This window comes from Sorex araneus, chromosome 1 (assembly GCF_027595985.1).
Source record: "Sorex araneus isolate mSorAra2 chromosome 1, mSorAra2.pri, whole genome shotgun sequence".
In the NCBI taxonomy this organism is placed as follows: Eukaryota; Metazoa; Chordata; class Mammalia; order Eulipotyphla; family Soricidae; genus Sorex; species Sorex araneus.
The window spans coordinates 245463610-245490952 of record NC_073302.1 but is presented as its reverse complement, the minus strand read 5'-3'; the positions used below and the strand labels follow the sequence as shown (position 1 = coordinate 245490952).

Here is a 27343-nt window from a genome sequence, read left to right as displayed (position 1 = left end):
CAGAAGCTTTTTAGTTTAATGTAGTCCCATTTGTTGATCTCTGTTTTTACTAGATTACTTAGTTCCGTGTCACCTTTGAAGATAGCTTTATCTTCAATATCGTGGAGGGTTTTGCCGACCTTGTCTTCAATGTACCTTATGGTTTGTGGTCTGATGTTGAGGTCTTTAATCCATTTTGATCTGACTTTTGTGCATGGTGTCAGGTCAAGGTCTAAGCCCATTCTTTTGCATGTGGTTGTCCAGTTGTGCCAGCACCATTTTTTTTTTTAATGGACAGAAAGAAAACTTTGTTTTTCAGACAAAATAGGGCTGCCAGGAGAAAGAAGATAATTAAATTCTTTTTTTCTTTTTGCTTTACATTGTTTTTATTTTATTTTGTCATCTGGACTTTATTGATCTAATAAAATTACATTAAGAATTGAAATGAATTATACATTATTGTGCTCATGTTTCCCCCATACAAAGTTCGAGAACCCATCCCTTCATCAGTGCCCATTCTCTACCACCAGTAAACCCAGCATCTCTCCCACCCTCTCCAGTCCTGTCTCCCCCCGCCCCCACCCCACACTGCCACTATGGCAGGGTATTCCCTTTTATTCTTTTCTCTGATTAGGTGTTGTGGTTTGCAATAAAGGTGTTGAGTGGCCATTGTGTTCAGTCTCTAGTCTACATTCGGCACACATCACCCTTCCCCTGCATGACCTCCGACCACATTTTACTTGGTGTTTCCTTCTCTGAGTTGCCCAGAATGAGAGACCAGCCTCCAAGCCATGGAGTCAACCTCCTGGTACTTATTTCTACTATTCTTGGGTGTTAGTCTCCTAGTCTATTATTCTATATTCCGCAGATGAGTGCAATCTTTCTATGTCTGTCTCTCTCTTTCTGACTCATTTCACTTAGCATGATACTTTCCAAAGCCAGCACCATTTGTTAAAGAGGCTTTCCTTGCTCCACTTCACATCTCTTGCTCCCTTATCAAAGATTAGATGATCATACATTTGGGGTTGTGTGTAGGGATATTCCACCCTGTTCCATTGGTCTGCGGCTCTGCCTTTGTTCCAGTACCATGCTGTTTTAACTGTTACTGCTTTGTAGTAAAGTTTGAGGTTGGGGAGGATGATGCCTCCAATCGTCTTTTCCCCAAGAATTGTTTTAGCTATCCGTGTGCGTTTGTTGTTCCATATGAATTTTAGGATTGCTTGATCCGTTTCTTTGAAGAATGTCATGGGTATCCTTATAGGGATCGCGTTGAATCTGTATAATGCTTTGGGGAGTATTGCCATTTTGACAATATTGATTCTCCCTATCCACATCAGCTCTGAGATTTTAGCAGCCTCTCCTTAGTCATCTTTCCCAACAATTGGAGGCTCTTTCAGAGTCAGGGAAATGAGACCTATCATTACTGTTTTTGGCATACTGAATACGCCTGGGTAGCTTGCCAGGCTCTGCTGTATGGGTGGGATACTCTTGGTAGCTTGCCGGGCTCTCCAAGAGGTATGTATATATCTTCTACTGTATTTGGGATATGAATATGCCATGGGGAGCTTGCAAGGCTCTCCCATGCAGGCAATAGACTCTTGGTAGCTTGTCAGGTTCTCCAAGAGGGAGAACAAGGCTATTAGATGTCACGTGGCTGCTTTGCCACATATATCACTATATTGGAAAGAATATTTCAAAATATAGATATATTATCAACGTATTGTGGTTATGATAGCCAATATAAAAATTGACAACAGGAATACAAATGGTTAAGAAGATGCTTACTATATATTTCTCTTATAAAATTATTACTATAGTCAGGTACCGTAGAATATTTTTGAAGATTCTAAGTGCCTTACCTGATGTACTCTATCCTGAAACTTCACTGTTTCTTTACTGCTGTGTTTGTAATGTTCCCCTACAATAATTATTAATACTAATAGTTAATATTATCAAATAACAATAGTATTCTTACAATTAGAAGTTGACACTATTAATATTTTAATTTTTCCTTTTGTTCTTTACCTAATGAAGTACATTGAAAGTGCAATATTTGATAGTAATTTGAAGTAATTCTTGGGATCAGTGAGATAACTCAGTAGTAAGTATAGTATAAACTATAGTAAGTAAAGCTGCAGATTGTGATCTTTTAAGAAATCACTTTTTAAAAACAATAAGATAATTAAGAAGATCATTAAAAAATACAATGTGGCCAAATCATAGTTCAGAGGGTAAGGTGCTTGCTTGGCACCCCATATGGTCCCCCAAGCCCCACTGAGGATAATCCCTGAGCACCTCCAGGTGTGGTTCTCTAAAACATTAGTTAAATTTCATTAAGTGAAATCTTGGAAAATACTCAATTGACAATAAAGGAAGTAGGGAATAAATAGGGGATCAAAGAACTAATATAACAAACCTAAAACAAGTACAACAATGATATACTTAAATCTAAATAGAATAATAATACTCACTATAATAAATTAAACAAGACAATAAAATGCAGATTTCCAGAATGTATAATAAAATATGGTCTAAGTAATGTTTACAAGAAACACACTTTATTTTTCTTATTCACTTATTTGGCTTCTGACCCATCCCCATTGGTGCTCAAGAGATACTCCTGACTAGGTGCTCAGGGGTCACTTCAAGAAGTGCTCAGGGAGACTGTGTGATACCAGGGATTGAAATTAAGCCTCCCTCATGCTTGAGTCCTTTGAGCCAGCGTTTGGGTCCAAGAAAACATATTGTAAATATAAAGAAAAGAATCATTAAAATTGTAGTGAAAGTTAACACTAAGCACTCTGAAACTTTTCATATTATCACACTAAGTAGTAGATAACTTGAAAGACATATTACCATAGCGAGGCATCAAGGAACCAATTCATCAAGAATATGCAACAGTCTAGATGTGCATAGATATGATGAGCATATTTCAAAATTCATAAAGAAAAAATTGACAGAACCAAACTGAAATGAGCTAATTTACAATTATAATTGAAATTAAATGTGTAACATCTCTTACCCAATCATTGATATAACAAGCAATCAAACACATTTAAATATGGGGAAGATCAGAAATAACTCATCAATCAAGTTTTTCCACAAAGCATTTATGAAACCTTACCTAGAAACTACATAACATACATAGTTTTTAGTTGTCTGTGGGATAATCTCAAGAGGGGAACATATGCTGGATATGAAACATTTCCAAGGCACAGAACATGTCTCAGTAAATTTTAAAACAGTAAATATGTGGAGTTCATTCTCTGACTATAGCATAATTAAAATAAGGTCAGAATCAGCAAAGTACCCAGAAAAACTGTCAATGCTTTGGAATTAAACAATATGCCTTTTGAAAAAGGAAGTCAAAAAAGAGGACACAAAGGAATTTAGAAATAACTCAAAAATGAATAAGGGCAAAACAGATAAGACTTTGTAAGAGACAACTGATGTGGACTTTAAAGGAAAATTTAAAGATTTAAAAGCATGTAGGAAAGAAGAGAACATGAAAATAACTGTTCTGTTCTTTCATCTTATAAAGGCAGGAGGGGGGAAAAAAGCAAATTAAGTCCCAAATAATTAGAAAAATAGAAATAAGTGTTTTGAATTTTATGGTCAGACTGCAGTCCAGTGGTAAAGCACTTATCTTGAAGATATGAGTCCCGATTTCAAGCCATGACACCACACATACATACACAAAGTAATGATCAATGATCTAGCGGGAAGACAAAGGAACTAAGCAATGACCCAGAGTCTATGCTTTGAATGAGTGAGGCCCAGATTCAATTCTTAACACCGTATGTTCCCCAACACTGCCAGGAAGACCCCAATTCCTGATCCAAGAGTATATCCCAAGCATAGCCAGGTGTCATTCAAAAAACCAAAAAGTGACATAAAATACTAATTTTATTGCATGTTAAAACATAAAATAATATATTTAGAAAAACTTTTAAAATAAATGAAACACTGAATTTCTTTAAAAACACAACCTGCGGAAAAAGAAAAAAGAAAGGAAACAACAGCAACACAACCTGCGGAAATAGACACAAGAAATAGAACTTCAGAATTGTATTGACTCTATTAAAAAATCGAGTTGAAAGTTTAAGAGCTCAAACAAAGAAAGTTTTAGGTACACAGAACCTCCCTGGTAGGTTTCTAGCAAGCATTTAAGGAAATACTAAGACCTATTTACAATAACTTTCTCAGAAAGGAGGAGGAATATTTGCTAATTCATTTTGTGTAGCTCATAGATAAAAAATACAAGCAAAGAAAATCACTGAACAGTATTTTTCACAAGAAAAAAGATCAATAAATCATTAACAAATGAAAGTTAGCAATATAATAAAAATTGTTTAGGGTGGGGAAGAGGAATAGGTTATGGTCACCTCTTCTTCTTTGAAGCATTGCTAATTTCATCAGATGTTTTCATCCTTAAAACCTCATCTAATCCTTCTTATTTCCCAGGTCTCACCCTTAAATTTCACAGATAGAAGTTAGGGATTCAACATAGGACTTTTTTTTCTTTTTTGATCACACCTGGCGATGCACAGGTCTTACTCCTAGTTCATGCACTCGAGAATTACTCCTGGTGATGCTCGGGGGACCATATGGGATGCTGGGAATAGAATCTGGGTTGGCTGCGTGCAAGGCAAATGCCCTACCTGCTGTGCTATTGCTCCAGCCCCTCAACATAGGACTTTTTAAATAAACATTTAATTTATGATAAGGCATCTATTTTTCTAAGTCAGAGACCGACATATTTAAACATAAAGTTTTAGATAGATTTCATTAGATTCATAGAAAATTAACATAGAAGTAGAAGCGGAGACATGAAAATATAAGTAGGTGCAAAAAAATGGATTTAGATCTAGACCTATCACCATGCACAAAAATCAGATCAAAATGGATTAAAGACCTCAACATCAGACCAGAATCCATAAGGTACATTGAAGACAAGGTTGGCAAACCCTCCATGACATTGAAGCTAATGGTACCTTCAAAGATGACACGCCACTGACCAACCAAGTAGAAACAGAGATAAAAAAAAAACAAAGGGACTATATTAAACTAAGAAGCTTCTGCACCACAAAAGATACAGTGACCAAAACACAAAGACAATCTATGGAATGGGAAAGAATATTCACCCAATACCCATCAGATAAGGGGCTGATATCAAGGATATACAAGGCACTGGTTGGAATCTACAAGAAGAAAACATCTAACCCCATCAAAAAATGGGGAATTGAAATGAACAGAAATTTTCACAAGGAAGGAATATAAATGGCAAAAAGGCACATGAAAAAATGCTCTTCATCACTAATCATCAAAGAGATGCAGATCAAAACATAGAAAGATTGCACTCATCGTGTAGTATAAAATAACAGAGTAGGATACTAACACCCAAGAATAGTAGAGATAAGTACCAGGAGGTTGGCTCCAAGGCTTGGAAGCTGGCCTCACACGCTGGAGGAAGGGGCAGCTCAGATAAAGAATGTAACACCAGGTAAAGTGTGGTTTGAGGACCCGCACGGGATAGGAGATGTGCGCTGAAAATCGACTATAGACCAAACACGATGCCACTCAGTGACTCTATTGCAAACCACAACATCCAACAGGAGAGAGAGAGAGAACAAATGGGAATGCCCTGCCACAGAGGTGGGGTAGGGTGGGGGGGAGGTGGGAGGGTGGGAGAGATACTGGGAAAATTGGTGGAGGAGAATGGGCACTGGTGGAGGGATGTAAACAAAATGTAAACATGAAAGTTCACAAGTTTATAGCTGTACCTCATGGTGATTCACTAATAAAAATTTTTATAAAAGGAAAATATAAGTAGGGCCAGAGAGAGAAGTCAAAGGGATGGAGCATACGCTGTGCATATGGAAGGTCAGGTTTGATCCCAGGCACTACTCCGTCTTATCACCAGCACTGGGAGGGGAATTGTCCCAACCACTCTGTTGGGAGTGGCTTCTAAACACATGGAGATGTGGTCCCCCAAACAAAACATAAATGGAGTAAAAATATATGATTAGACACAAAAGTTTTAATTACTTCAATTTCAGCATACAGTAGACATTAACTACTGTTAATCACTGTATCATTGTCATCCCTTGTTCATCGATTTACTCGAGCGGGCACCAGTAACATCTCTATTACACTCAGCCCTGAGATTTTAGCAGCCTCTCCTTACTCATCTTTCCCAATGACTGGAGGCTCTTTCAGGGTCAGGGGAATGAGACCTATCGTTACTGTTCTTGGCATATTGAATACGCCACAGGTAGCTGTTAATAATTGAAATAATACCTGCAGACACATATAAGATCACATTACTACATACATAAATACTTAATTATGTTTCCATTTTGTTTCTGTCCTTTACATACTTAAGAAATTATCTTGGCAAAAGTGAATTAATCAAAGGTAAATGTATATGTGCTGCATTAGTTCAAATTTCATCACTGAGATTATCTCCTTTTTTCCCTTTGACTCCTGTATAAAATAGTTTGTGCATTGCTAATGATTAACCTTTTATTTTCTCAATTTCTTTTAGGGTTTTTTTATTATAAATTGTCCAGACTTGACACCGTTGGCTCACCAACTGGTATATATTAATTTATCATATAATGATCTCACCAACTTTCCCGCAGAAGTGAGTCCATTTGTATTATTGTATATATTGCAATAGTTTGTGTTATGAATAATAATTTTAAGATAATCACTTATGGAATCTTAGCATTTCAATAAAATTAATGTATTTTGGATAAAATCCAAAAAATACCTATATTCAAAAGAATCAAAATACAGTTTCTCCTTTTTAGGAATAATTTAATCCTCAATGTGCTATAGTTAGGCCCTCAATTTTATGTTCTCCTAACTGTACAATAAATATAAAATAATTCACTTTTTCTCTAAATCTAAAATAATCCTTACCAGTTGTTGATGAAAGTCTTAAAAATGTTAAATAACCAGTTATATATGATGTTCTGCTAGTTATAATTGGCAGAAATAGGATATTCTGCTTAATAAAATATATCAAAGATGATCAGATATAGGATAAGATAATTTAACGTCGTAAGTGAGTAATTAGGACAGATTATGTTTTCAATATTTGTAGTCATTGCTCTACGAGCTACTGGGTTTTATGAACTGACTTCCAGAATCACTGTATCACTGTATCACTGTATCACTGTCATCCCGTTGTTCATCGATTTACTTGAGCGGGCACCAGTAACATCTCTATTACACTCAGCCCTGAGATTTTAGCAGCCTCTCCTTACTCGTCTTTCCCAATGATTGGAGGCTCTTTCAGGGCCAGGGGAATGAGACCTATCGTTACTGCTTTTGGCATATCAAATACGCCATGGGTTGCTTGCCAGGTTCTGCCATGGGGGCGGGATACTCTTGGTAGCTTGCCTGGCTCTCCATGAGGTATGTATATATCTGTTACTGTATTTGGGATATGAATACGCCACGGGGAGCTTGCCAGGCTCTCCCAAGTGGGCAATAGACTCTTGGTAGCTGGTCAGGTTCTCTAAGAGGGAGAACTAGGCTATTAGATGTCGACAATTAGGACTTCCAGAATAAAGAGTACTAATAAATTGACTTTTATTTCATTTTTTTCCTCTCTCCCTTTTAATTTATCATTAGTTCACAAATTCTATAATTTCAAGGCTTATGTATATGTATGGATATCCATACGGTCATATATGTATATAGAGCTCACAACCCCACTGTAGAATTTCTTGTTGCCACCATGCTATCACTCTCTACCTGTTCCTGTGACGCAACCCCTTTCCCTCTAGTAACACTGTGGCTTCCACTGAGTCTAGGAGTTAGATTTGCTGGATTTTGCTAGTTTGGTTGTTTTTACTAGTTATGTTCCACATAGGAGTAAAAACGCCTACTAATTGCCTATCATTTATTTCATTTACCTCAAGTTTCATTCATTTATCCCAAAGAGAACAATTTAATCTTTTTTTTTTCTTTTTAAATTGTGGCTACTGTTAGCAGTACTCAAGCTTAGGCAGTGATAAGGAGTCACCCTGGGACTACTCCCTACAATACTCAGAGGGCCATGCAGTAACAAGGATAAAATTCACTATACTGCAAATGCTAGGCATGTATTCTACCTTTAAACCATATCCATGGACCCCACAGTTTCATACTTTTAATGATGGAGTAGTATTTGGACTTCTGACTTCTTTCCCTGCAAAGAGTAGCTTGATGGTTGCCCCTGAGATCGGAGGGTCACTAGTATCCAAGGCAGGTGATTGTGGCCAACTTTGCCAGCCCAGTCCTCCTTAGAGGTTCCCTAGGGAGATATAGGTAGGTCAACAATATCTCTCACTGTCTCTGTCTCTGTTCCCCATCTCTTCCTCCCTCTCTTCTTCCCTCCCTCTCTCCCTCCCTCTCTCTGTCTCTGTCTCTGTCTCTGTCTCTGTCTCTCTCTCTCTCTCTCTCCTTTCTCTTTCCTTCTCCCTTACTTACACCGAGGTCACTTACAACATTTGGTGAGACAGCCAGAAGCGAGGTGACCTAAAAAATAGGTTATGTTTGTTTCTCTTTTAATATTGTTAAGATTACTAGATTCCCAGATTTATCTATAGATTTATGCAATCCTTATGAAAATTATACCTTTCTTTCTTTTAAGCAAGTGCAGAGGGTGGGGTGGGATGCAATTCTAAAGTTTATGTGGAAATTCAAGAGACAATGAATAGCCAGAACAATGTTGAAGAAATAAAAGATTACATTTCCTGATTGTAAAAAGAAGCATGCTCTACCAATTTTAGATCTTGGCATAAACTTAAAGGTATGATTTATTGTTTAAGAGAGCTAATGTTAACCATATTAAGATCCACCCAAAAGTAAGAAATACACTGAAGATCATAGATTTTAATGACATATTCATTGTTCAATTAATATGAAAAATTAGCATACACAAAACTACTGTTAAGTAAGAGTAAAAAAAATCTAAATATGATTATTTGACACTTCCCTGATTGCTAAGGTTAAATCTGTTTCTATAGATATCTTATTCCTTCTTCATTGTTTAAATAAGTAACTCCAATGAAACCACATGCTTGATCAAATACTATTTTTCCCAACTAAAAAAAGACTTATGAATCAAAAATCATCCTGTGCAATATCTTACCATAAAATCACACATTAATGCTAGTTAGTTATTTTGAAATTATGCTAAAGGCATTTGATGAAATACATAATGCACCCAATTACTATACTATCCTATTTCTACATTAATTACTATATTCAAAGGCTTTCTAAAACATAGTAAAAAAGCATTCTCAGACCTTAGTATTCCACTCATGGTTTTTTCCTCTGTTTTATCCCTTAGGTATTTTGTGTTAAAAATTTACAAGTGCTGCTCCTGCGAAATAATCCTATCAAAGAAATCCCCTCTGCAATTCAACAACTTAAGTTCCTTAGAATTTTAGACATGGCCTTTAATTTGCTTACTTCTCTTCCAGCTGGGTAAAGTTGATAGTTGGAGATCAAAAGCAAACAAAATATAGTATATAATTTAGAAAAGTCTGAATTTATTAGTTTTTTGAAAGCAGCAGGAACTTTTATTCATTTAGTAATTCTTATTCTGCTCTAATGTTTCATACTATGTGTGTTGAATATAATTTGGCCAAGTACATAGATGACAAATAATGGGACTAGTTAGTACATAGCTAAAGATATATTTTCTGAATTTGGATTATATGAACACAAACCATGTCATGAAGATTGGGGGAGAATCTTGCACCTATCCCTTGGCAGCCCTTTGGATAAGGAAAGGATGACAGTTGGATTTGGAATTAGGAAATTTAGGTTTTCTACTTTAAACTTGATAGGGATCTACGTGATCTAAAGAAAGCCACTATTGGCCTCACTATCCTGACCTATAAACTGAGAGAAGCCTGCACAGAGGGCGAAATCCTTTCAACTCTAATGTGAATAGGGATATTTGTGTACAAAATAAATGGTTGTTTTTATTACACTTAAACCCAACTTCAATGTCAGTGTATGGTCTAGCCTCAGCACATTAATAATTAATTCTCAGACACCAGTAGAATGTTCTAGAGTTCAACTCAGTCCTGTTGCTACCATGCATTTACTCTGGCCCTCCATGCACATACCCAGGGAGATCATCGACTCTGTGGGTAACATCTCTTCCAGCCGCCTTGCACTTGGACAGGCTCAGGCTGCAACCAGTACTTCTGAGACCCTGGCTCAGATTTAATGATTTTGCTGGAAGAGCCCACAGAACTAAATATTACAAAGGAGATATAGCTCAGGAACAACCAGCTGCAAGAGTTACAAGAGGCCCTGGCCTGGATCCCATGTACCATAATTGCAAAAAAGAAATAGAAATATTTGCAAATATTACACTGTGTCTATATTTGAAACATTAAATATTACACATTACATAAGAAAAGTATATCTAAATGTTAGTAATTTCTCAAATGGCCTTCCTTCCTTCTTTCCCATCTTCCTTCCTCCCTTCCCTCCTTTTTGTTGCTCCTGGAACTACTTGGCAGACCATGCAAGGCTGGGGATCAGACCCCGGGTTCCTATCTGCAAAGTGTGCATTCCAGCCCTTTGAGCCACTTCTCTGGTCCGGCAAGGACTTTTCTTTTGCTGGAAAAGGGCCTCCCAAACTGTGCTCAGGGTGCATGAGTGATTCTAGCTCAGGGTGCATTCAGTGAGTCTAGGTAAATGGGAAAGTGATTTTCTTTTTCTTTCTTTCTTTCTCCCTTTCTTTCTCCCTTTCTTTCTCCCTTTCTTTCTCCCTTTCTTTCTTTCTTTCTTTCTTTCTTTCTTTCTTTCTTTCTTTCTTTCTTTCTTTCTTTCTTTCTTTCTTTCTTTCTTTCTTTCTTTCTTTCTTTCTTTCTTTCTTTCTTTCTTTCTTTCTTTCTTTCTTTCTTTCCTTTTTGGGTCACATCCAGCGATGCTCAGGGGTTACTCCTGGCTCTGCACTCAGGAACTACTCCTGGCAGTGCTTGGGGGACCATATGGGATGCCAGGGATTGAACCCTGGTCAGCTGAGTGCAAGGTAAACACCCTACCCGCTGTGCTATCGTTCCAACCCCCAACATTTCTTAATGGGACTTTATCCACTCCAAGTATTTCAAGCCATTTTAAAGGATAGATATATAGTTTGAGGAACTATCACGAATCACGAAATCCCCATTAATCGTCGATTTCTTGAGCGGGCTCAGTAACCTCTTCATTTGTCCTTTCTCTGAGATCTTAGAAGTCTCTCTTGGCTCGGCCCTCTCAAGGGTGTCACACTGGAGACTCTTTCAGGGTCAGGGGAATGGGATCCAGCTTGTTACTGGATTTAGCATATGAATACACCATGGGAAGCTTGCAAGGCTGTCCCATGTGGGCAGGAAACTCTCAGAAGCTTGCCAGTTTCTCCCAGAGGGAGAAGTAGGCTACAAGATATCTTCTGGGAGCTCGCTTTTAAGTCTCTGGGTGCTGACCATTGATGGAATTACACACACCCAGGTTCCTCTGTCGGTACCTTCATGCGTGAGGCCTGTCCAAACGTGTGGAGAGGGGCCCTGGGGAAGACAGCCAGGCATGCGGGCAGAAGAGACTCTCTGCCCGCAGAGAGGAACTTTAGTTCTTATCATTTATTCGAATAATGATAGGCTTATTAATTATCTTTACAATTAATTATCTTTACAATTTACTTGCTCTTTCTGTTTAAGGTTGTTCAACTTGTATCGTCTCAGGAATCTTGATATTGCCTACAATACTATTACTACTCTTCCAAGTGATATTCAGAAACTCAGGTATTTTGGAAGAAGCAAATGACCATTAAGGATATATTTGGTGGTGATTGTGATGAAGAAAATCAAGAGCTTTAATTTATTTAATAGCTATAAAACATAATATGTGACATGTGTCAGTTCCTGCGTTTGGGTCCCAATACTGGTCACCAGTGCTGGAAAAATTAACATCTGTGAGGCATAAAATTTGTTAAAAAGTTATTTTCATGTTGGAGCTGGAGCAATAGCACAGTGGGTAGGGTGTTTGCCTTGCACGCGGCTGACCCAGGTTTGATTCCCAGCATCCCTTATGGTCCCCTGAGCACTGCCAGGGGTAATTCCTGAGTGCAGAGCCAGGAGCAACCCCTGTGCATTGCCGGGTGTGACCCAAAAAGAAAAAAAAAAGTTATTTTCATGTTTTGTTTGCAATATTTTTAAAACAAAATTTTTATTATCTAAAGAAATGCATGAATAGAATGTCAGCTTTTTCATGTACATATCTGTAGTGTTTTATTTATTTTTATAGGGCAATACATAGACACAAAGAGCTAATAATACATACTGTAATTTAAATGCTGAGTTCTGTTTTTTCTAATGCTAATTTGGGGGGTGTTGTTTGTTTTTGTTTGGGGGCCACACCCAGCCGTACTCAGGGTTTACTCCTGACTCTTCCTCCTGCTCAGGGATCCTGGTGGAGGTTGGGGGAGCTTCTTAGGTGCTGAGTTTTGAACCGGGGTCAACCAAGTGCTCTCTGGCCCCCTTTATGCTACTTTTTAAAAAAGTCTATTGGGTTCCTCTGTATGCTTTTAGGTCAATATCATGCTAATTTGATATTGACTTTAGAATAATTATTAATAACTACTACAGAAATAATTTTTTAGTAATGCTCTTAGTTAAGTCTCACAAGGGAGACGTTACTGGTGCCTGCTCAAGCAAATCGATGAGCAACGGGATGACAGTAACAGTGACAGTGCTCTCAGTTATTCTCTTTATACTTCGTCCTATTCTAGGCATTGAGATCCTTGGGGAAGGGGGTGGGACTACTGATGATGGGTGTGCTGTTGGAATTATGAATATGGGAAGCCATTATTAATAATATTGTAAATTACAGAACCCCAATAAAAATAATTTTAGGGTGAGCCAAAGCAATAGTACTTTTTTTGCACATGGCGAAGTTCAATTTCTGGCACCTCATAAGGTCCCAAAAGACCACCAGGAGTGATCCCTGAGCATAGAGCCTGAAGTAAGCCCTGAGCACTGCCAGATGTGACTCTCAAACAAACAAATTCTAGATTTTGCTCAGATGGTTTCAGGATTTTCGTTTCAGATTCCCCATTAGTATTTACCTTTGCATCATGTCTCTATTTCACTCAACTCTTAGATTTTCCATACATTTCGAGCTATTTCCCATTTATATTTCATTATGTATTTTAAGATTCATGGCTCACAATTCCCCTTTCCTCTTATCGTGAACCCTGATATGTTTTCTTCAGTTCATTTGTTGTGGCTTTTTTGTGACTGTTGGTTTTTATATTATTCTCAGATGGCACGTGTGGGTCATTTTGGGTTTGGTTTGGTCTGAGGGCTGAAAAAAGAGGTGCTCAGGGATTGTCTTAGGTATGTTAGTCAACCATGTGCTCCCTGAGATCCCAGACACTCTTTAGCCTGAGCTGTCTACCCACACCCAACATGGGTAATTTTTTCCTCTCTTTGCCTTTAATAGATAAATATTTTCTGGAATGGGTGAGCATCGAGGATTGCTGCCCTTTTTACAGTTTCCTCTGTGTATCATTCTCTGAGTTTCAGTGTGGCCAAAAATGTTCTTAAGGGCAGTTTGATTTCCTTGTTTGTTTTTTGTTTTGTTTTGTTTTTTAACTTTTTCTTTATTTTGTTTGGTTTTTAGTTTGCTCTGAGGGTCACAGCTAGAGGTGTGCAGGGGCTATTCCTGGCTCTGTGGGGGTGTCCTGGATCTGTTTTCCATGGCAGATTTTTTTCTGTATGAATTAAATCCCCCACCCCAACCCTAGAGTTAATTCTTCTTTGTCTGAATCTTTTTTTTTTAACTTTAAAAAATAATTTGTGGCCTGAAGCTGGAGAGATAGCACAGCAGGTAAAGTGCTTGCCACCATACTTTGGATGTTTCCATCTTGAACCTCAACCCCTGCCTCAAAGCAGAACCTAAATAATTTATTTTGTATTGTTTGTTATGATCAGACCGCTGAAAATGATCCCAAAAGTTTCCTTAGGGGAAAGTGTGTGAAGATTGTTGTATTTCACCCAGGATCCAGTAAACCCTTCTATAAGAGATTAATAACATATTGTTAAATGTTGAACCTTGTGTGCTTATACATACACATACACATACACACATACACACACGTGCTTTGATTGATTTTTATTTTCCCCTCCTGAAAAGAATATTTTTCTATTTCTACCACTAGAATGGAGATAACGTGGTCAAGGGGCCAGAGAAATAGCTTAGTAGGCTGAACACAAACACAGGAGGACTGGTCACACCTCCCCACCCTGTTCCAGTCACCACAGGGTCCCAGAGCACTCCCAGGAGCCAACTAAACACAGAACCAGAAGGAACCTCTGTGTACTGCGGGGTGTGGCTGCAAAAGCAAAAAGAACAAACAAAACTTCAAGAAAAGCACATAAAATGGGAAACTATGTAACATTGGTCCTGTATTTGTGAATATTCTTTTCCTTTTTCTGTAGTGATGGTGTGTTTCTAAGGCCCAAGATAAGTAATTTAACCCTACTATTTAACTCACACAACTGGGTAAATTTGCATAATTCTTGGTTCAGTTGCTTTTTAAATTAATTCTGTTCATCCTAAAGAAGTTAACATTTGTATTTTCTTTCTCTCTACTGTGCCTTCCTTCTCTCCCATCCCCCAACCCCTCCATTTGTTTTTATGGTAGCAGGGATCAAATTCAGGAACACTGGGACAGAGTTTTACTTAATATTATAAAGTACATGAATACTTTTTAAAATATACTTTTGTTTATTTGCAGATCACTTGAAAAACTCATTGTTGATGGGAATGAACTGGTAACTTTTCCACCTGCAATTTTGAGGCTTAATCTGAAAAAAATTTCTTTTGAAAATAATTTCACTCATCACGTCTTTTGGATACAGACTCTTCCCACCATTTTTAAGCCACAGCCTCTCACCCAGATTGCTGCTTTGATCTTTTTGAAAAATAAATTACACCTATATTATGGAGATATTCCTGAAATTGCACAGCATTTGAGATGGTGAGCAAATCCTGAAATGCTTTTAACCAAAACATACCTTTAAATATTTAAAATGTTTCTTGTTATAGATCCAGATGCTGTTTTACTATTCACTCTTTCTCCCTTCCTCTTCCTTCCTCTCTTTTTCTCTCTCATCCTCTTTCCTTCCTCTTTTTCTTTCTCTCTCTCACACACACCCCAAAACATACACACAATTTCTCCTTGTTATTTACACCTAATTATGTCTTTTAAAATTCAACCCATTTTCTAATATTCTCAAGTTACTCTTTAAATCTATTATTTAAATCTGTGAGGTATAGATTTTTTAGAGGAAGCTGTATATACACCTGAAGTATAAATAATTTGCCATGAATTAGTAAAGACATAGAAGTGGATTTTTCAAGAAAATAAACCTTTAGTCCCATACATACTTTTAAGGGAAAACATTTACTCTAACTTGAGACTAGGAATAGAGACATACATCAAGCAAACTTCTCTTCCTCCTAGAGATCGATGATCAGTGTTAAAATTATTGCTTAATCTCAAACTAGGGATTTTAAACCAGAAATTCTTACAGTCCACTCAGGATTAACTCTTATTTTCATTCAAATGCTATAAAACTATTTGACAGCATTATTGATTATTTGTGCTTATAGTACCGATTTAACTATTAGTATGCCTAATTAAAATGGTTTCCCAGTAACATGTAAATGAAAAATATTGATTCAATAAAGGCAGAAAATCTAAACCTACTAGTAACCAATAGAGAAATTTGAATAGGTGATTGAAAAAACAAATCTACCAGGACCCAGCTCAACGAATGGGAGCACTTGCGTTGGCCCAGGTTTTGGTTTTTGTTTGTTCTCTTGTTTGATTTTGGAGGGTCATCTCTGGTGGGGCTTGGAGACGACTTTGGGCACCGTGCTCAGGGGACCATGCAGTGCTAGGATTAAACCCAGCCTCCTCTTGCAAAGCATGGGCTCAGCCCATTGAGCTATGTCAGTAACCCTGGAGCCCTGGGTTTGATCCCAGATACTGTACGATGCCTCCACCCCCAGCACTGCCAGGAGTAAACCCAAAGTGCTACCAGGTATGGCACAAAAAAGAAAAGAAAATCTACCAGTAAGAATGAAACCAGGCCCTGAATTGTTTTTTTTTTTAATTTTACATTGAGACATCATTGGTCATGAGATTTTTGGTGACCTTGTTAGTCGCTTTAGACACAATTTACCTGGAGAAGATGCCAGTTCCCACAGGTGAATGACTAAATTACCCAAGATCGCCCTCCAGCTTAGACACTGGGTGCAAGCCCAGGGTGTGTCCCATGCTTCTGATGTCCTGGCTAGAGATGTCTTTACAAGTTCAATCAATTTACTAGACAGCTCACAGAAATCAGAAAACCTGTTTATTCACTAAGTCACCATTTTATTAGAATGAATACATGTATCACTTTCCCCAAATATCCACAATATTCAACAAGACAACAGCTGTCTGAGGTTCATTATCTTGAGTTCGTGTAGAGGTTTCATGCCTACAAAGGAATGAACTCCCTGGCCACTGGGAATTGAACTCAGCCTCACCCCCCTCCTCTCTACGAGCCTAGTGGTGGGACTCTGAGTAGGTGGTTGGTTTCCTGAATAACCAAATCCCCTTCTGAGATGCTTCCCCTACAGATTCCTCATGAAAATAACAGTAGGCAGCCTCTCAAAACTTAGAAAATCCCTATACTCTTAGAAGCAAAGAGCCAGCATGTGGGGAAAGACTAAATATGTATGAGAATTGTATCTGAATTCTGAATGGCTATCTGAATGGTCACATTATATAATTTATAGCAATTTATATAAATGCATAATGTATACTTACTATATACATCACAATGAAGAGCTAAGTCAGCAAAAATAAAGAGCAAAATATAATCAACAGATACCAGTCTTTAAGGATCTAAGGGATTAGAAATGTTTCTAGAATATGAAATACCTACTTTAAATGTTTAAGGAAGTAAAATTTTTTAAATAGAAAATGAAAAACATTTTTCAAGAACCACAGAAACTGCTGAATAGAAAAAAAGGGGGTGTTTCTGGGTAGTAAACAGCTTATAAGTTAGGAAGTAAGTATGGACATTGCAGGCTGTAGCAGCAAGTTCAGAAAGGGAAGTATGGGTCTGCTTTTATGTCTTGTAGAGTTAAAGTGACTGTCCCATCCTTTTTCTCTCTCTCTTCCTCCCTCATCCTCTCCCCCTCCCTCACTCTCCTTTATCTCTCTCTCTCTATAAAATATATATATGTATGTACATACACACATATATACATATATATACATATGTATATATATGAAGTTTCCAGTAAGGTCATGTACAATTATGATTAGAGTAATGTGAATAGTCACTTGGGGAATATGCAATAACATATATAATCTAACAGTGTAGGTTTTTATACGTGTCAAGAAACACATCATTGGGGTTATATCTTTGGCTTTTTTGATAATAAGGATAGGTGACTGTCAGTCATGGAAGTCTCTATGCCACAATCTCCATCAATCTGGGTCCTTACAAGCACACAGTTACTTGAAAGTTCCCGTCTTGGTCCAGACAGAGCCCAGAGAATGTCTCCTCCGGAGGCAGTTATTTAGACTGCCACAGCATCTAAATAACAAAACTCTGTTTATGTTTTGTTTTCTTTTTCCTAGAGAGTCTATTTGAGTTTTATGAAAATGGTGCCTCAAGTTTGCGCAAATTCTTAATTACTTGACTTTATTCCATATTTTTAGTCGGAGCCCATCTCATAGGACGCTGTTCTTGAGCAACTAGAGTTAAATTGCTTGTGGAGCCTCAGCGTTACCATCACAAAGGAAGCAACTGATAGTCCCTATCAGTTTATGATCTTGTTATACTATTGGCTTATTTTGTCAGCCCTAAAGATTGGCACAATGAAAACGAAGGATGAAGTATCTCTTGCCTGTCAAGTATGCGACTTGCCTCATGTAATGAAATCCTCTGTTGCTATGAATTTCAAAAAGAATACTCCAAGTAGGGATAATTTCCTGAAGAAATTTTAGTCACTGACAAGGCTATGTTTTGTTTCCCCAGAAAGACCCCTCTTAGAAAGTATACAAAGTTTATGTTGAATAAATTCATAATCCTGAGAAGGGGAGAGTTGGCTGAAGTTAGACTGCCAGACACCAAAATGGGCCCATGTGGCAGCAGAAAGTGACCCCAAGATAGCACTAAGAGCTTCTAGAGTTGAATTGTGGGGAAATTTTACAAACCTAGAAGACTTACTCAGTGACAGTGAGTGGATAGTCCCCAGAAATATAAATATGTTCACAGAACATTTTATTAGCACCGCAGTGTGCATGGTCATGAATACGAAAGTCTTCAGCTCATTCACAATTTTGAGGCAAGCTGAAGCAGAGCAGCACTTTGTTTCTAATCACAGCCCTTCTCTCTGATCAGAAGTGTAGCTCTGTGCAGTCCTGATACCTCTATCCTTCGAATTCCTGTGAGCACAGGAAGTAGTAGAATACCTTTTGCAAATGGCAAGTCTGCAAATGGCAAGACTTCAAACATCTTATAATATAATTCAAAATCTTCTCATGTGATTAATAATGGAGTTTGCTCAATTTTTGTGGCATACAACATTTTGGACTAATAATCTGAATTAAAAAGTACATGTGACACTTTTAGTAAATTTTATATAATAATTTTAGAGTACCCACACTTATATTCGTATACATGTTAAGAAAATGAAACATAGTTTTTCTTTTCTCAAAAAGAGAAAGTATTCATTATGGGATGCCTTAGGATTTCCTCTAAGATCTTCCATATTTCTTTCTCTAATCAAATACTTTATTCCTTTCATAGAATTTTAATTTTTCAGGAAATTTTGTCATGTTTTTCATAGAAGTTCAAAACACTGATACAGATCACTACATGATCTGTATCTGTAGTGATACTATGAAACAATACATAGTATTGTATTATGTATACAATGCTAAGTTACTAATACATAGTAACTTAGAGTAAAAATTAGAGTTAAAGGAAAAATTTAGATTTGACAAGGCTCAGCTTAATGCTAAATAGAACTAGATTTTTCTTTTAGCTAACCAGAGGTCTAATTTGAAGTACCAGATCTTGAGGGTTTTTTTTGTATTTTTTTAAATTTTTATAATTTTTTTAAAAATTTATCCTTTTATTGAATCACCATGTGGAAAGTTACAAAGCTTTCAGGTTTAAGTCTCAGTTATACAATGCTCGAACACCCATCCCTTCACCAGTGCACATATTCCACCACCAAGAATCACAGTATACCGCCCCCCTCCCCCCACCTCCCCAAACCCCCCACTCCCGCATGTGTAACTGGTAAATTTCACTGTACTTTCACTTTACTTTGATTACATTCAATATTTCAACAAAAAACTCACTATTATTGATTTGGAGTTTCTCCCCCCTAAAGTCGACCTGCTGAAAAGAAAGCATTTGATCATTTGTTTTCCATTGCTGAAAATGAAGAGATATGAGGTCAAGAGGCCACACTAGCAGCCGCACGCGTTTGGATTTCTGTATTTTAGTACTTTAGTAACTAAGTCCAGAGAAATATCTTCCAGAAATTGCATCATTGTAAGCTTGTACCTCTCAGCTACTTTATATTCCACATATGAGTGCAATCTTTCTATGTCTGTCTCTTTCTTTCTGACTCATTTCACTCAGCATGATACTTTCCATGTTGATCCACTTATATGCAAAGGTCATGACTTCATGTTTTCTAACAGCTACGTAGTATTCCACTGTGTAGATATACCAGAGTTTCTTTAGCCAGTCATCTGTTTTTGGGTACTCTGGTTTTTTCCATATTGTGGCTATTGTAAACAGTGCGGCAATGAACATAGAAATGCAGATGTCATCTCTACTATACCTTTTTGCCTCTTCAGGATATATTCCCAGGAGTGGTATTGCTGGGTCAAATGGAACCTCAATTTCTAACTTTTTGAGAATCGTCCATATTGTTTTCCAAAAGGGCTGAACCAGTCGGCATTCCCACCAGCAGTGGAGAGTCCCTTTCTCCCCGCATCCACGCCAACACCGGTTGCTTTTGTTTTTTGGGATGTGGGCCAGTCTCTGTGGTGTGAGATGATATCTCATTGTTGTTTTGATCTCCATCTCCCTGATGATTAGTGATGTTGAACATTTTCTCATGTGCCTCTCAGCCATTCGGATTTCTTCTTTGGGAAAGTTTCTGTTCATTTCATCACCCCATTTTCTGATCGGGTTGGCAGTTTTCTTCTTGTGGAGTGCATTGTATATCCTTGTTATCAACCCTTTCTCGGATGGGTACTGCGTAAATATCCTTTCCCATTCTGTAGATTGTCTTTGTATTTTGGTCACTGTTTCTTTTGAGGTGCAGAAGCTTCTTAGTTTGAGATAGTCCCATTTATTTATCTCTGTTTTCACTTGCTTGGCCAGTGGCGTGTCAGCTTTGGAGATACCTATGTCTTCAATGTCGTGGAGGGTTTTGCCGGCCTTGTCTTCAATGTACCTTAGGGATTCTGGTCTGATGTTGAGGTCTTTAATCCATTTTGATCTGACTTTTGTACAGAGTGATAGGTGGAGGTCTAAGCCCATTTTTTTGCATGTAGCTGTCCAGTTTTGCCAGCACAATTTGTTAAACATGCTTTCGTTGCTCCACCTCACATTTCTTGCTCCCTTATCAAAGATTAGATGATCATATATTTGGAGGTCCAGATCTTGAGTTTGCTGAAACTTATTTATAATCTATCTAAAAGCTGAGCAAAATTTTAAGAATAGTGAACAAAACAGCTGATAAAGATCAGAAGGAAAGGTTAGGCTACAATACACTATGCTGAGACAGACATTTGGTCAACTTTAAGGAAAAAATATATAGATTTATGCTGTCGCACCCTTTTTATATGATTGGCTTCAAGTACCATGACTTGATACAAAGAGCAGTCTGACTGTATTATAGTGTATACCAATAAGGAGAACTTTTCCTGTGTTACGGTGTATACCAATAAGGTAAACTTTTCCCATCTAGAGGATTCATTTACTAATTTACTCTCATAACAACTTCCACTTTATGTGTCTTAGCCGATCAATTAGATGGTAAGATCAATAAGTATGAAGGTCATATTTTATCTTAAATCTTAGTATCAAGCAAAATATCTTTCTGTTAGAAGAACTTTGCAGAATATTGACTTGATGCTTCCTCCTTACAGGACATCCACATGTGATTTGTGTTTGGGTCCCAAGTTTGGGGAAGGTTTCACAACAATTCGAACCTGCAATATTTTTGGAGGAAAAAATCTTCCTATTATGTTTCATGTCTGTTCTCCTTCCTGCTATGACTACCTAAGGAAAGGCGGTTCAATTTTTAATAAATCAATCGTGTTTAAAGATTGGTCCAAAGTTTGGGACCGGAATGATAGTACTGGAGGTAAAATCTTGCACTCATCTGACCAAAGTTTCATCTCTGCCATGTCCAAGAGTGAACACTATACCCAGATCTACGAGTAAACCCTGAGCATCACCACTGTGGGCTCACATCCTCACCCTTCCCCTCCAAGAAAGAAAAGATTGGTCTAAAGTTCTGATTTGATTTACCAGGTGAAAATTTATGAACCCACTGTTAAAGACCCCTACTTGTATGAAATTTTAAAGTGTAGGTAAGTAGGTTCTGTGGAGGCAGAGGTGTTTTGCATATGAATCTTCTTTGTAATCTCAGTCTTTAATAATATTTGTGGTGATTAGGGAATTGCTGCAGAACAATTACTTAAGAATTAATCTTTGAATTCTTTCAGAGCATGTTTACTAAATAAAGGAAAATGTTAGAATCCTTTGAAAAATGGATTTGTTTGACAACTTGCCTTTTCTTGCTTCCATGCTAAGTTGCATTTCAGATCCACACTGGTGGGGTTTGTGCCTCTGGATTTAAAGTCATGAACCTAAGTTCTCTGTGTTCGGGTATTTTTGTGTAAATCTGTCCAGTATCAACTATCTCAATTGTAGATTGCCCATGGAAATAAAAGATTAATTCTTGATTTTTGTTGTTCAAATTATTTTCCAGGTTCTTAAAAATATAGTACAGACTCTTAGTTATCTTGACTTTTATATCCTAAAGCCTGGTTTCATTAGCTAGTGCCAGTGCTCAACAGGTTTTCTGGTAAGAAAATGAAACCAAACTTATAAAAGTGTAATATAAAGCAACACATATACACACATAGAACTTGAGACTTTAAAAATTAGTATTTTTACTAATTTAGTATTTTTTACTAATTAGTATCTTTATTAGTATTTTGATAATTATGACTAAGGTAAAAGCATTTTGATAAAACTTTTTGAGTGATAAGCTTATTTCATACTAAATGTATGTGTGTTTGTATGTGTGTGTGTACTGCCAGAGATTACCACACACATGTAAGGGAAGTATTCTACCACTTAGCTATATGCTTACCCTGGCCTACATGCAATTAACAAATCTAAATTGCTGCTAGTAATTATACTTCATGAAAACAATAATGTCAGAAAATAGACCTTATGTCAGGTTTGTGGTATCATTTTCAACATTATCTAAAATGAAAAATAAAACAAACTAGGAAAAATCACTTTTCTGGTCATTGATTTTAATATCAGGATACTTGTTCTCTGCTCCTTGCCTCATCTGCAGGTAGCAAGCATGGTTTCTGATGATTCTAGGTTCTGTCCTGGAATGTCAGGAACCGCAGAGAAAAGTACTCAATCTTTTTGGCAATTGCTGTGAAACACATGAGGGGTTGGGGAGAGAGTTCACAGGGCTGAGTGAATGCTTTCCACCCAGGAGCCAATCAATTCCTTGAAGTCCACGGTCTACTTGCATAAGGCCCTGAGTTCAATCGTGACCCCTTACACTCCCTAGGCACTCTAGATGCTCTCTTTCCTCTCCTTCCAGAATTCCTAAAATACAGGTGTTACTCCTCTTGAATCTTTCCTATAGATTCTACATGTTTTCTTCACTTCCCCCTTTTTTAATGGGGGAGGGGGCACTTAGGTCTATATGTTAAACCGAGAACAAAAGTGACCCTGCTTGCAGGGTGGGGTGAGAGGCTGTGGGTTCTCTCGCCTTACCAGACACTGGTCTTTATAAATCCCGAACAAGGAACATATCAATCACATTGAAAAATGTCATTTTTTGGCTATTTTCCTTTAGCCATCTCTGTATGCCTCATTAAAAAAAAGAAGAAGAAGAAATGTTTTTAAAAACTAGCAGATCAAGAAAGCCATGGAGAAGCTTGCAAGTGTGCTTTGTTGAGTCTCCACACAACATCTACTGGGATGTGAGTTTGGAGCTTGTGTACTCACTAAGACTTTGCTTAAGTAACCCCATCTTCCCAGCAAGCCAGCTACACCAAAATGCCAGCCAGGCCAAACTCTTCTTCGTTGAGTGCAAAGGCAAAATGCTTTTGAGCTAACCTCTCTTTTTTTAATTTGCTAAGCTATGGGGTTTGGCTTTTGTTTTGTTTTTGTTTTGGGACCATGCATGGTTATTAAGGCCTCACTCCTGGCTTTGCACTCAGATTTCACTCCTGATAGGGAACTGTGTGATATCAAGAATCAAACTCAGTTAACTGCATGCAAAGCAAAGGCTTCACCCACTGTAATATTTCTCCGGTCTGCTAAGCTATGATTTGATCCTGGTTAGCTATTATTATCAGCTCGTAAAATAGAAAATTTGCTATTTCCAAGTCAGATAGGCACAAATGTAAAAAAGAACAAAAAAGAGAGAGGTTTCCATATTGAGGTATATTATTCAGAACATACCAAATCAGTTTTATGTAAAAGGTGGATATAGACAAAAATGGTGGTTGTGTTGTGTGATAGTTTGATATAAATATATGCATATCCCAGATGGCAGGTATAGAAGAGATACAGAGGTGACAGAAGTGACTGGGAGGTTGCCCAGAAACTGAGGAGATGCAAAGAAAAAATCCCCTCCGAAGGTACCCTGGGGTTCAAGAGCTTCTGAAATGCTGAGTGGGGTCCCTACCTGTGGTAGAGCCCCTGCTTTGCAGAAAGGAGCCCTTGAGTTCAATCCCCACCACCACCATAAAATCCCAGCACTATCCCAGCAGCGCTTCCACTGGTGACACTATTGTCTCAGCCAAGCCTGCAATCTCCAAGCCCAAGCCTGTGACCCACGCACCCCCAGGCCATCACAGTGGTGGGGGAGAAAGCATAGTGACTGCTTCTTCATTGCCCGTAGCTAAGTACAAGAGGCTTTGAGGGCATGCTTGGGGGAGTTTTATGTGTGTTCACTGAGCTTCGCCAACACAGGACATCCAGCCATGGAAAGAAGAGACTGTGGCTACTGGCCCAAGGCAGCCAAGCAAAGATCAAGGAGCTGGTTGAGCAACAGCAGGAGGACCGCAGGCAGGGTCAATGAGGGCACATGAGCTTTCCTTAGAGTCATTTTGAAAGGCTTCCCATGGGCAAAGGATCATGTAGTGAGCTGCTCCAGATGCTCAAGATATGGGGTTTGGCAGGGGTAGGTTGGGGAAGGGGTAGGGCAGCGGAAATTGGTAACTGAAAGAAGCATTGTCCAAATAGTGGGAACAATTGTGGAAGACTCAATCCATGGAAAGAAACCGACAAAATTGCTGAGTCAGCTTTGAGACCTCCCCAAGGACACACAGCATCTCAAACTCTCACGATGGTGTGTGTGTTCACAAAATAAAAATGCGGTGCTCTAACCCTGTGTGGTTGGTGGACATAAGCCACTTCCCCACCCCAGCCAGCCACCACCACCAACAGATGCATGAAGGAGGGAATAGGGCCACCAAGCTAGTAGGTGATCGTTGCCATTTATTCCAATCTCTATCCCGCCGTTTATTCCGTTCTCTGTGTGTGACTATTCCAGTCTCACTGTGCACCCCGTTCAATCCCCACCTTCACACTACCCTTCATTCCTGTCTCCTACCTTCCCCATGCTGCTCTGCCACCCCACACCCTCCCCCAGTTTCCCTGCCTTAGTCAAGAGCCCAACCTCCAAGGTTGGGGCTAGCAACTACACCTAGGTCAGATAGCACAATCAACATATGAAAGCCCTTCCCTCCAGGGAAGCTCTTCTAAGAAAAATTCTCTTCAAGCAAGGTGATCTGCCTATGGGTGTTTTTCTCCTTTCCTTAGCCCAATAACCACTTAAACATTCATCTAATTCTACTTCTTAATAATATTTGTCATTTTGTATGGACACAAAATCTCAGTATATCTTAGTATATCTTAGTAAGAGATATACTAAGCTTATAGAGTGGCTCTCCTGGGGCTATCTTGCTATGGAGCCCAGACTACATTCTTCAGGCCAGATTCACCCTTCCTAACCCCAGCAGAGTCTTATCCAGTTGTTTCTCTTTAGATCATGACAGAATTTGTCCATGACCATGCTCTTAACTTATAGTTAAGTTTTATGGTGCTTTCCCTGTCCACTTTTTGATGCCAGGATAGCTTACGGCTTGCCCTGGGTCCATCCAGTCCACTGGTTGAGACACTCCTTTTTGGGGGGCTAGGAACTAAGAGCAACTGAGGCTTAAGTCAAGTAAATATGGCATATGCCCAGGAGTAAGTATTATTCAGAGTCCATTAACTCCCAAGTTGCAAAAGCTCATGTCTTCTTGTGTCTATACAAAAAGGACCCTGCTCCTAAGTAAACTATGCAAAGGACATAAGGAGAAGAGAAAAGCAATATTCCACTTACAAATACAAAATCCAGAGTCCTTAGAAGGATCTGGCCTTACAAGTCACAAGGTCTGATTTGGGGATATAGGAGATTAACAGATAGGGGAAACAGAGCACAGAGAGGTTAAAGATAGACACAGAGGAATGAGGACGCCTTCAGAGCACTGTGATGGGTGTAATCCCTTAAGCCTAAACTCCTTGTGGCAGGGGTGGAGGAGAAAGGATGAACCAATATTAAACCTAAAACATTTAGAACTATAATCCAACATCTTCCCTTTTTCTGTTTATAAAAATGCCAAAGATCATAATAGTTTGGGTGGGTCATGAACTCAGTATTGGCTAGTCTTTTCTGAAAGAGGCAGGATCCTATAATCAATAGAATGAACATGATAAATAAGGCCATACCAGTGCTGCCAATAGTGTGAGTAATACTTTGCCACCATGACCTTGGGACAAGGCCCTGTGATGTGTTCGCAATACCCAGGGCCAAGTTTTATACTGAACTCTTGGGAGTTAGCCTTAAACACTCGAACAATCTCATGATGAAGGGCAAGAGCATATAGAGACATATTTCCCTTCAGATTTTGCAAATGGTATCTAATTTTGTCCCATGTCTGAGCAGACTCATTATATCTATGGGGGGGGGGGGGTGACACAGAGCGAGAGAACTATTCCAGTCACAAAACGGTCTCATTTGTTGTTCTAAAACTTCAACCCGTCTCTGAACCCATATCAGTGCTTGTTGTAAAATGTCCAGTTGCCCTGCTCTGTCCAGGGGTGATGAGAGTAATTTAGTCACATCCTGAAGAAATCATGCATCTGGATCGAGGCTTGAAGAACTGTTCCCGCAACAGCAGCAATAGCGGTCACAGCAATGGTCCCAGGGAAGCAACTACTAGGTGTCCAGTGAACTTCAGAGAGCTCTGGAGTAGGAACATCACAAATTCTGTCAGGAGTCCTTCAGCAGGAAAACATAGCCATTCTCTGGTCTGGTTCACTGGAGGCCAAGAAATGAAAAGGTGCTCCTATTAAAAGTCACTCCTTCCTCCTCTTATCTTCTCCTTGGAATTCACAGAACTGAGGTATTGGTGAATTCTAAGGAGAGGGTAAAAGTAAGGAATTGTGAATCCAAAATACAGGGTCCTGGTATTTTCCAATCTACAACCTGTAAAAGAAGGGTGTGTAAAGAAAGTTCTTAATGTGACCTCATGATATATTAAAGAACTAGAGGCTTTTGCTGCAGGTCCTCTGATTTCCTTGTAGTTTCCAGCTGAAATCAGTTTTGCAATGGCTTGGGGTTGGAACTTGAAGGGTTGTGAATCTCCAATGGTCTGAAGGTCAAATCAGGCAGATGAATTCAATTCCTGACGAGGCGTGATGGGACCCAAAGTTTCTAAGTGGGGTTATCATCTGTTGAAGCAAAAGCATAGCCTTTTCTGTTGAATGAGGAGTTTCCTTGTTACCCATTCTTTGTCAATTTTTTTTTGTTTTGTTTTCACAAGTGTTGTAATGTTTTATATAGTAAAAGTTTTTTTCTACATGCACTTCAATTTCACAGCAAGAGTGACATAGGATACCTAAACACAGAAGAGAGCATTCATGCAAGATATCTAACTCCTTAATATAAT

General features: G+C 38.4%; 1 protein-coding gene across 1 annotated transcript in view; it reads left to right on the top strand.

The window, feature by feature from the left end:
• The window catches only part of LRRC63 (leucine rich repeat containing 63), a 58946-nt gene extending 37422 nt beyond the window's left edge, over positions 1-21524 (top strand). The window contains exons 7-11 of the mRNA XM_004604661.3: positions 6527-6625; positions 9329-9465; positions 11697-11780; positions 14777-15019; positions 21227-21524. Coding sequence (XP_004604718.3) covers positions 6527-6625; positions 9329-9465; positions 11697-11780; positions 14777-15019; positions 21227-21524 — 861 coding nt within the window. The remainder of the gene's footprint in view (positions 1-6526; positions 6626-9328; positions 9466-11696; positions 11781-14776; positions 15020-21226) is intronic.
• The last annotated feature ends 5819 nt before the right edge of the window (positions 21525-27343 follow it).